At 42.1% G+C, this 11,557-nt stretch overlaps 1 protein-coding gene across 2 annotated transcripts in view; it reads right to left on the bottom strand.

Annotated features, from left to right (window-relative positions):
• Nucleotides 1-524: 524 nt before the first annotated feature.
• The window catches only part of GALNT7 (polypeptide N-acetylgalactosaminyltransferase 7), a 313,223-nt gene continuing 302,190 nt past the window's right edge, over nucleotides 525-11,557 (bottom strand). For both annotated transcript variants that reach the window (XM_029575498.1, XM_029575411.1), the window contains exon 12: nucleotides 525-6,270. In XM_029575498.1, the coding sequence (XP_029431358.1) occupies nucleotides 6,133-6,270 (138 nt within the window). In that variant the 3' untranslated portion in view covers nucleotides 525-6,132. The remainder of the gene's footprint in view (nucleotides 6,271-11,557) is intronic.

The following is an 11,557-nucleotide window of genomic DNA, read 5'->3' as shown; positions in this document are numbered from 1 at the left end:
CCGGCCATACGCGTATGGCCGGCGCCATTTTCCGTATGGAAAATGGCGCCGGCAGGAGATCGACTGCAGGAGGTCGTTCAGCGAGGCGCCGGAACCCTCGCTGAACGACCTCCTGCAGTCGATCTCCTGCCGGCGCCATTTTCCGTACGAAAACGATTCGCGGCGGGAAATCGCTCCCTGACCCCCGCTGGACCTCCAGGAACTTTTGGCCAGCTTGTGGGGGGCCTCCTGACCCCCACGAGACTTGCCAAAAGTCCAGCGGGGGTCCGGAAGGACCTCCTGCCGTCCAATCGTGTTCGTCTATGGCCGCCGCCATTTTTCGCCGCCATTTTGGAAAATGGCGCCGGCTGAAGACAACAAGATTGAGGAGCAGGAGCCCGTTCCGGACCGCTGCCGTTCCGGACCGCCGCTGGACCCGCAGGTTATTTAACTCATTTGGGGGGGGGTTCGGGAGGGTGGGGGATTTAATTTAAAGGGTCGGGGGTGGGTTTTAGGGGGTTTTAGTGTGCCGGCTCACGATTCTAACGATTTATAACGATAAATCGTTAGAATCTCTATTGTATTGTGTTCCATAACGGTTTAAGACGATATTAAAATTATCGGACGATAATTTTAATCGTCCTAAAACGATTCACATCCCTAACAAATGTTATTGTTTTGGAATGAAAGCTCTGAACAACTCTTTTCGTAATGGGCACATACAAAATTTACAATTTCCATTGTCTACTGCTCTGCATCCTAATACATTTTTACTCTGCAATACTGGATTTTGAAAAGAACAATATTTTAAACAATAATCCCAGCACGCATGAGCTGGACGTCACAGCAGTCGCACACAGGCCTCATGGCTAAACAGTGATTTCTCTCTTATTACTAGCTTGTTTGAGCAGTTTGGCAGTCTGAGCCATTTCATCTTTTACTATGAACTTAATTAGCCACACCAGAATTTGAAGAAAGCCTTTTGTAGGTAGACATGAAGATGCTCTCAATAAAGACTATAGGAAACTCCAGAGCAGCTTAAACAGGAGCCTTCTGATATTCTCTGGTGTGTTTAATGCTACTAGGGCAAATTCTGTTTAATCATGAGGTCTACTAATGAGAATATTTACATTGTGTTTCAGACACATTAATGGAAATATCATCCAACACAAACTTTGATCATTAACAAGTTGAAAAATTGCACACAGAGTGTGGCAGAGAGGTGCATTTCCATTCCTGCAAATTCATGTATGAACCTGCTTGCTTTCTACATCTTTTCGGGGGCTCTCTCCTTGGACAGATTCAAATGAAATTGAAAGAGAAGAGCTGGAATCTTATCAAATTTCATCCAAATATGCCCAAGGGGAGAGCCCCAGATACATGTGTAGAAGCAAACAGATACATAGACAGCGATGGCAACAAGTGCTTTTTCACCAATGAAATGCATCTAAAAACATTAAAAATGATATTCTCCATTTTGAAGGCATCTACTTCTTAACTTATGGAATCTTGCTCAGGATGGTTGTGTGTACTATTTTTATATTCTGATTCACCAAGTTTTACCTTCATGATTTGCTCTCTCATATGGCTTTCAAATATAACTTGTCTTATAGTATTTCAGAGTACTCTAGTGACATATTTGTTGGATGCGCAGTTTCAAATGGATTCTAGACCTACAGAAACAAATACAGCCAAATTCTCTCCTTAGCCAAGAAAAATGATTAAAGGAAACAGAATATGGTCTTCAGAAGTTGATCCAAAGCCATGGTCATAAAAAAGTTACATGGTTATTTCTCCTTTAAAGCATACTATTATCTAATTTCATGAAAATATTAACTTTCCTGTTTCTTGGTTCTACATCTTCTATTAGTCTTCTTGCTAATTTCTCTTGTTTTTGTTTCAAACTATTTGCTTACAATTGTTTTAGATTATAAGGCTGTACATCTTAATGGGGGAAGGACTCAAGCTCCTCTTTGAATCGCCATCAAAATTCTGTATCATTGATTTATACTGTATTCACACATAGGAGATAGCTGTTTAGGGCTAATACTGGAGGCAATAATCAAAGCTTTTTGCATGGGTAAATGCGTGCTGCCCTTGTAACAATGTATTTTATTGCCCCAATCATTGTGGGTAGAAAAAAAAGGTTGAAGACAGGTCAGAGGAATCAAAGTACTGCTGAGGTTTCATTGTTAAATCTCCGTGCATAGTTTCATCTGCTCCCATGCAGTTGCAAAGTACATGGATGCTTTGTACCCCTCCCCCATTGTGCCTGCTGACCCTCATTTTTAAATGAGCTTGCAGTTCTGGGAGATTCCAAGCCCTGTGGAGTGTTTCAATGTTGCTTTTATATGATCACCGGAGTGGGCCACATCAAGCAACCTTTAAAAACTTAAAAACGTCCTTATGTTGCTTTAGAAACATACCAGAGAAAATAAATATAAAGCACTGTTTTTTGAGTTTTTTCTAAAAAGTTATTATATAGCTTCAGTCTAGATAATGAAGGAGGGAAGTGGGGGACTAGTCTGGGAGATGGAGTGGTCTAGCGGTTGGAGCAGTGAACTATGTCGCACTTCTCTCCTGAACCTTTAGTAGGGGGTGGAGCTGTGCCAAGGGATATGGAATGCTTACTACCTCTAGTCTAGAAACAGTGCTTCATTTCCTTAAATGAAATAGTATGAGGAGTCTGTACAGCGAACTAGGAAGCTAAGCCATAAAGAAACTTTATTAAATCCGGCTAGGTATCAGGAAGTAATTTTAATAACAAATACAACATGTGAAACTTGGAACCGTGTCTGGTTTTTCTGTTCTCCGCGCCTTTTTTGTGCTTTAGGGGTACATCAGTGACGGGAGTGTATCAGCAGGAACAGCTCACATTCTACCATTTCTAAGCTGTAGACAGCCAAATTAGCAATGCATGCAAGCATCCAGAACACAAGACCCACAAGTTCAAGTCCTTTACAGGCCGATTCTCTTCACAGAATTACATAAAGGGCCCAGACTGCTGAATAATGGGACTCTCAGTTATAAGCAGGCATGTTCTTCGCTGATAGCTTTCATGTCACTGATACATCCCTCATTGAACTGATGCCCTCACAGCCTCCTGTGGAGCTAACAAATAGATTTCAAAGGTTTGCAGAGTTGGTCAGAAGCACTTTCCATTTCTGTCTGAGTAGGGTCTCATGGATATTCTATGATGACTGGGGATGATGTTAAACAACACAAAGGAAGAGAGAAAGTGCGAGGTGTGTGCAATCAATAGGCAGTCACTAGAATGCATAAGACCACTACTCAACCACAGAAAAATAACCGACAGGGGCACTGCCAGGGCTGGAAAAGACACCATTTTGAACAGAAGGATTTTGGTATTCTAATGGTAGTTGTTCAATCCTTTTTTTGACATCTTATAATTGTTTTAGCTTTCGGTTGCTGACATTTTATTTTTCCATTGGTAAATGTAGACTTTCTAGCCCTCGTGTGCCTCATTGCAACAAATGCCATTTCTTTCTAATCTGAATGTGTTCAGAAGGATAGACTGCGGTCAGTTCTTCACTTTTCTTCACTTTTAACATGCTCACTTAGTTTTAGTTTGGGTTTTATTTATTTATTTTTCTAATTTACTGGTGTAGTCCAATCAAGCCATAACCTACATACTATTGAGGCTTTTCTCTTTTTTATGCACCAGACAGGAATATTACATCCACATCTACTGGTTTCCTATAGCAGCTCAGAGGTAGATTCTGCAGCAAGGGTTAGGAAAAGCTGCTGCAACTTCTTAAACATATTTGCATACATTTACATATGACTGTACATTATTTGTTTACAAAATATCCATTTTATTAAAAATCCTAGCTTTCACTGTTTTATTAAACAAAATAATTTTCTAGCCGTTGTTGCACAAGTCAGAATAACTTTTTCCTTTTGCTTTTCATTCCTTTCTCTTTTCTCCCTTTCTTTGTTTCTCTTCTTACCCCACTATCCCTCAACACAGCTCAATTCTCCCCTTTCGTAGACTCATTTTGTTCTAACTGCCTCCACTCCCTGGCTCTTCTCTTCCTCATTCCCTTTCATTCTATTCTGTCGTTCCCCTCTTCCTTCCTCAGTCTCTCGACCCTCCCATAAGCTGCTTCCCTTTTTACCTTCCTTTCATTCTGTTTATCCCTACCGGCTAGTTTCCTCTCTCCTTTCAAAATAGCTGCCAGACTCTTCTTCTCTCCTGCTTCCTCCCCAAGGACACTGCCTCCACCCCTCCAGCAGACACGGGCCAGTCACTGGTCCTCCTTCTCCATACAACACATCATCTGCTGTAGACTCCAGCCTCCTTCTCCCTTACCCCACCATCCCTCCCCACTATGACAGCTTCCTTCTCCAGCCACACCTCCCCCAAGACATCGGCCTCCTGTTTCTATCTTTTCCCACCCCAAATCCAGAGACACCAGCCTTTTTCCTTCCTCCTTCCAGCTTCCTGTAGTGTCACAGGGCATCTGTACTTATTGTGAAGTGTATGATGCTGGTCAAACTCTCTGATCTCACAAGAGCAAGTCAGACATGCAGCGCTGGAGGTGGCTCAAAGAAGTGGCAGCACTTTATGGCTGAAAAAAGGGGGATGTCAATGCTGGGGTCTTGGCAGAGAGAAGGAGAAGAGACCACTTCCCGCAATTCTGCCTAGGACATCACAAACAAAAGTAAATGGTTGTCAACCATCAAAGACAGAAGAGGGAGCTGCATTCTAATAAATGGAACAATTAGATACGCTATTTGCCCTTTATGTGATCATTAGATCCGATTCGTCTTATACTGTAGTTTAATTCCCCTTCAGTAACATTCTGGCTTTGGAGTCAGGTGTAGACAAGGAGAGAGGGAATAGCATGGTCTGGAACGAGTAGTCCAGCTGTTAGAGCTCTGGATGATGGCTGGGTCATAAGCTTAGGACTTTCCTCGGACATTAACTACGTGACCTTGGGCAAGTCACTTAATTTTCTGTGGCTCCAGGATCCAGTTAAAAATAAGACAACTGTTTTAACTTGGTTATCCCCATTAACAAACTTTTAAAAAACAAAAAGACAGTGTCATCAATTGCTTCACTTCTCACATCTGCTGGGGCCTGCTCCAAGATCTTCATCCTGGCATTTGCCATTTTATAAAAGCTAGTGTTTCTTCTATAGCTTTCTATTAATTAGTAATTAGTCTACACAGTGATGCAGAAGATAACCTTTCATAAACTTCTTCCACTTTTCCCATTTTAACTCAAGGAAGTGTATGCAGAAAAGAGATGGTAGACAAACCACCCAAGACATTTAAGGATTACCCTGGACAGCGAATACCATCTTCTGTCAGAGCAGAATCTTGTTTTGAACCTGCCTAAACAGACAGTTGGTTTTTATAAGACTCTTTTTTTTCCTTTTTATCAGACTCTCCATTGGGCTAATATTTTTGGATAGTTTTACCAGCAAGATAACATATTCCGATATGCTTCGAGTCTCTTTTGCTATACACAAATATCACATTGGTCAAGTAGCTGGATAGTTTTTGACAACGCACTGTATGGCCCTTTGGAAATCCCTATGTAGGTGTTTAAAGCAATTCCTATCATGGTGACATGGTTTACTACAACTGTAGTGAAATCTTATTTGAGTTAACTACATTTTTTCTTTCAGAAAATATAGAGAGATATAAGAGGCACTCAATATGCTGAAAATCCTCTTTCAGAAAAGCAGCATGCCTGTGAACGAAGGCCACTGTTGCTAATTACTTGTGGCAGTGCTTTATAAAATATGACTTTAAAACGTAGCAGATTGACAACCACCCAGAAAAATGAAAGTCTGGCTACTCCACTCTTGAAGTGTGTACAAAAAAAGTCTTCAAACCCTGAGTATAATCCCAAAGAAGATAAACTGTGCCTTTAACTTTGCTCGTGGAAACACAGCTAAAGGCACATTTTACTAATATTATCCTAAAAACAAAAGATGTAAACATCTACAAAGTTTAAGGTAAAGCAGTTTTGTAAACATTAACTGCAGGATGGTAACGCTACCATAGTATCACATTTCATCGCTGTACTTCATCCATTCAGGAGGCTTCAGGCTCACAGCTGATCAAGAGTCACTAGTGACAGCAGCTTTCAGGTCGGGTAGAAGAGAGCCACTGCAGTCTCTACATACTGAGAATGTTGTTCATTTCCCATTTTTGGGTGCTTTTGTTGGGGTCACACTCGGAAATAAAGACTTGGTGAAGGACTTGCGAGCAATCCAAGCACTTTCCTGTTGCAATATGGGTAAATCTATGCAGGCTCTGGAAAAGAGCAAGAACAAAGTAAGTTTCAGAGACAGGGCTTTAAGATGCACACAAACAAGAATTTTAAGGTTACTGAAAAACAAAATAGCTAATTGAAAATGCACAGTTGGCCATAGCAGGATTTTAGAACATAAGAACATAAGAAATTGCCATACTGGGTCAGACCAAGTGTCCATTAAGCGCAGCATTGTTTCCAACAGAGGCCAAACCAGGCAACAAGAAGTTGGCAAGTACCCAAACACCAAGACTGGAGGATAGCAAATGTAACCCCAATATTTAAAAAGGGCTCCAGGGGCGATCCGGGAAACTACAGACTGGTTAGCCTGACTTCAGTGCCAGGAAAAATAGTAGAAAGTGTTCAAAACATCAAAATCACAGAACATATAGAAAGACATGGTTTAATGGAACAAAGTCAGCATGGCTTTACCCAAGGCAAGTCTTGCCTCACAAAGGCAAGACTTGCCTTGGGTAACTTTCTCACTTTTTTGAAGGAGTTAATAAACATTTGGATAAAGGTGAACCGGTAGATATAGTATACTTGGATTTTCAGAAGGCGTTTGACAAAGTTCCTCATGAGAGGCTTCTAGGAAAAGTAAAAAGTCATGGGATAGGTGGAGATGTCCTTTCATGGATTGCAAACTGGCTAAAAGACAGGAAACAGAGAGTAGGATTAAATGGACAATTTTCTCAGCGGAAGGGAGTGGACAGTGGAGTGCCTCAGGGATCTGTATTGGGACCCTTACTTTTCAATATATTTATAAATGATCTGGAAAGAAATACGACGAGTGAGATAATCAAATTTGCAGATGACACAACATTGTTCAGAGTAGTTAAATCACAAGCAGATTGTGATAAATTGCAGGAAGACCTTGTGAGACTGGAAAATTGGGCATCCAAATGGCAGATGAAATTTAATGTGGATAAGTGCAAGGTGATGCATATAGGGAAAAATAACCCATGCTATAATTACACAATGTTCGGTTACATATTAGGTGCTACAACCCAAGAAAGAGATCTAGGTGTCATAGTGGATAACACATTGAAATCGTCGGTTCAGTGTGCTGCGGCAGTCAAAAAAGCAAACAGAATTTTGGGAATTATTAGAAAGGGAATGGTGAATAAAACAGAAAATGTCATAATGCCTCTGTATCGCTCCATGGTGAGACCGCACCTTGAATACTGTGTACAATTCTGGTCGCCGCATCTCAAAAAAGATATAATTGCGATGGAGAAGGTACAGAGAAGGGCTACTAAAATGATAAGGGGAATGGAACAGCTCCCCTATGAGGAAAGACTAAAGAGGTTAGGACTTTTCAACTTGGAGAAGAGACGACTGAGGGGGGATAAGATAGAGGTTTTTAAAATCATGAGAGGTCTAGAACGGGTAGATGTGAATCGGTTATTTACTCTTTCGGATAGTAGAAAGACTAGGGGGCACTCCATGAAGTTAGCATGGGGCACATTTAAAACTAATCGGAGAAAGTTCTTTTTTACTCAACGCACAATTAAACTCTGGAATTTGTTGCCAGAGGATGTGGTTAGTGCAGTTAGTATAGCTGTGTTTAAAAAAGGATTGGATAAGTTCTTGGAGGAGAAGTCCATTACCTGCTATTAAGTTCACCTAGAGAATAGCCACTGCCATTAGCAATGGTAACATGGAATAGACTTAGTTTTTGGGTACTTGCCAGGTTCTTGTGGCCTGGATTGGCCATTGCTGGAAGCAGGATGCTGGGCTTGATGGTCCCTTGGTCTGACCCAGTATGGCATTTTCTTATGTTCTTAAGAAGATCCCATGCTACTGATGCCAGTAATAGCAGAGGCCATTCCCTTAGTCAACTTGATTAATAGCAGTTAATGGACTTCTCCTCCAAGAACCTATCCAAACCTTTATTTAATCCAGCTACGCTAACTGCACTAACCACATCCTCTGGCAACAAATTCCAGAGCTTAATTGTGCGTTGAATAAAAAAGAATGTTCTCCGATTAGTCTTAAATGTGCTACTTGCTAACTTCATGGAGTGTCCCCTAGTCCTTCTATTATCCGAAAGTGTAAATAACTGATTCACATCTATTCATTCAAGACCTCTCATGATTTTAAAAACCTCTATTATATCCCACTTCAGCCGTCTCTTCTCCAAGCTGAACAGCCCTACCCACTTCAGCCTTTTCTTATAGGGAAGCTGTTCCATCCCCTTTATCATTTTGGTCGCCCTTCTCTGTACCTTCTCCATCGCAAATATATCTTTTTTGAGCTGCGTCGACCAGAATTGTTCACAGTATTCAAGGTGCGGTCTCACCATGGAGCAATACAGAGGCATTATGACATTTTCCATTTTATTAACCATTCCCTTCCTAATAATTTCTAACATTCTGTTTGCTTTTTTAACTGCTGCAGCACACTGAGCCGATGATTTCAAAGTATTATCCATTATGATGCCTAGATCTTTTTCCTGGGTAGTAGCACCTAATATGGAACCTAATATCGTGTAACTACACTAAGAGTTATTTTTTCCCTATATGCAACACCTTGAACTTGTATACATTAAATTTCATCTGCATTTGGATGACCAATCTTCCTGTCTCACAAGGTCCTCCTGTAATATATCACAATCCACTTGCGATTTAACTACTCTGAATAATTTTGTATCATCTGCAAATTTGAAAACTTCACTCGTCGTATTCCTTTCCAGATCATTTATAAATATATTGAAAAGCACCGGTCCAAGTACAGATCCCTGAGGCACTCCACTGTTTACCCTTTTTCACTGAGAACATTGACCATTGAATCCTGCTCTCTGTTTCCTGTCTTTTAACCAGTTTGTAATCCATGAAAGGACATCGCCTCCTATCCTATGACTTTTTAGTTTTCTTAGAAGCCTCTCATGAGGGTCTTTGTCAAATGCCTTCTGAAAATCCAAATACTCTACATCTACCAGTTCACCTTTATCCACATGTTAATTAAGCAGATTTGTTAGGCAAGACTTCCCTTGGGTAAATCCATGTTGACTGTGTTCCATTAAACCAACCTTATTGTTTTGTTGATGGAGTCAGAAAACACTGACATGGAGGAGTCTACAAATGCCTTTACTTCAGGCAGCTTTAAAATCAGACCTAAGTGAGCTTTACAAGATATTGCCAACTACATCAGACAAATATTTACACTTTGTAGACTTTAAGATACAATCCAAAGCTGAGCAGAGGAAGATTTGAAAAGGGTTTATTAATGGCCATTGGCACCCAGTGGGATTTAATCCTAAGGCATGCAACATGCACCCTTTGAACTCTGCCTTGGGTCACTATAGAATAGTTAATGTATTTATTTATTTATTTATTTATCAAGTTTTATATACTGTCATTCGGTTTCGTCATAATAATGCCATCATAACGGTTTATAAAAATACAAGGTTACAAGGTTAAGGGGGATAAACAGGGTTTCAAAAAGGTTCAAACTGTTATTAAACATAGGGGTATCATATGCAAATTAGTTACTATTCAGTCTAAAATGTGAGATTTGAATTCAGAAAATATAGGTTGATATCTATTGGATAATGTCTCCATGCCAGTTCTGATACTATCCAACCAAAAAAGGCAGTCAGCAATAGCTGCCATTCTATTTCTAAAAGCATAAATAAGACTATATGCAAATAAAGTGATTTTGCTTACTGTAAACAGGTTCCCTGTAGACAGCAGGGCTGAATTAGCCATGACTTGCGGGGAGTTCCAAGCTGAAGACTATGTAGCAGAGCACTTGCTGAATAAGCAATCCAGATCCCTCTGGGAGAATAGATTACTGGGTGAACAGGCTGTGCAACGTTGCTTGTCCAAAGTTACTGTCACTTCTTGATAGACTGTCCAAACAATAGTGAACTGACAACCAAGTTGCAGCTTTGCAGGTGTCCGCAATGAAGATAGCTCTTATGTGAGCAACTGAGGCAGCCATGACTCTTACCTGATGAGCCTCGACAAAGTTTATGATCTGAAGGCCAGCCAGCACATAATATACAACATAGTTCGTTAGCCAGATGGACAAAGTGTGTTTGGCAAGAGCCTGTTAGGATCACAGGAAATGAACAGTTGAGAAATGTGATATGCTTGAGTCATCCTCGGATAATTTACAGTTTATTGCAGCGGTTCTCAACCAGTGTGTCACCAAGCACCGGCAGGTGTGTCGCGACTCCCGGTGTCCCACTGCCCCGCTTGTGCTTCCCTTCTCCCCAGGGGCAGGGCTGAAGAGTTGAGAGATCTGTGTGCCACCGCCAGAGGCCAGGCGACAGGGCCAAAGAATGGAGAGACACTGTGTGCCGCCAGCGGGGCTGAAGAATGGAAACACTGCACGCTGCCACCGGCGGCTGGAGAGAGCTGTGCACCACTGCTGGAGGCCGCCGGAGTTCAGGCCAGCGGTGGCTGATAAGCAGAGGCCAGGCTTATTGGGTCAAACAATGAGAAGAGGCTCCATGTGAGCTTGTGTGTGTGTGTGTGATACAATGGGTGCATGCGAGGCAGCTTTGTGTGTGTGTGGTACAATGGTGCCTCAGTGGTGAGTGGCAGCTTTGTGTGTGTGGTAGAATGGGTGCCTCGGTGGTGAGTGGCAGCTTGTGTGTGTGTGTGTGTGGTAGAATGGATACCTGTGTGTGAGTGGCAGCTTTGTGTGTGTGTGTGTGTGTGTGGTAGAATGGGTGCCTGGGTGGTGAGTGGCAGCTTCGTGTGTATGGTAGAATGAGTGCATGAGTGGCAGCTTTATGTGTGTGTGTGGTACAATGGGTGCATGAGAGGCAGCTTTGTGTGTGTGTGTGTGTGTGTGTGGTACAATGGGTGCATGAGAGGCAGCTTTGTGTGTGTGTGTATGTGTGGTAGAATGGATGCCTGGGTGTGCGAGTGGCAGCTTTGTGTGTGTGTGGTAGAATGGGTGCCTGGGTGCATGAGTGGCAGCTTTGTGTGTGTGTGGTAGAATGGGTGCCTGGGTGCGTGAGTGGCAGCTTTGTGTGTGTGTGGTAGAATGGGTGCCTGGGTGCGTGAGTGGCAGCTTTGTGTGTGTGTGGTAGAATGAGTGCCTGGGTGGTGAGTGGCAGCTTCATGTGTATGGTAGAATAAGTACATGAGTGGCAGCTTTATGTGTGTGTGTGGTACAATGGGTGCATGAGAGGCAGCTTTGTGTGTGTGTGTGTGTGTGGTAGAATGGATGCCTGGGTGTGCGGCAGTTTTGTGTGTGTGTGGTAGAATGGGTGCCTGGGTGCATGAGTGGCAGCTTTGTGTGTGTGTGTGGTAGAATGGGTGCCTGGGTGGT

This window comes from Rhinatrema bivittatum, chromosome 1 (genome assembly GCF_901001135.1).
Source record: "Rhinatrema bivittatum chromosome 1, aRhiBiv1.1, whole genome shotgun sequence".
Classification (NCBI taxonomy): Eukaryota; Metazoa; Chordata; class Amphibia; order Gymnophiona; family Rhinatrematidae; genus Rhinatrema; species Rhinatrema bivittatum.
The sequence above is the reverse complement of the archived record's forward strand: the minus strand, read 5'-3'. Positions and strand labels throughout refer to the sequence as shown.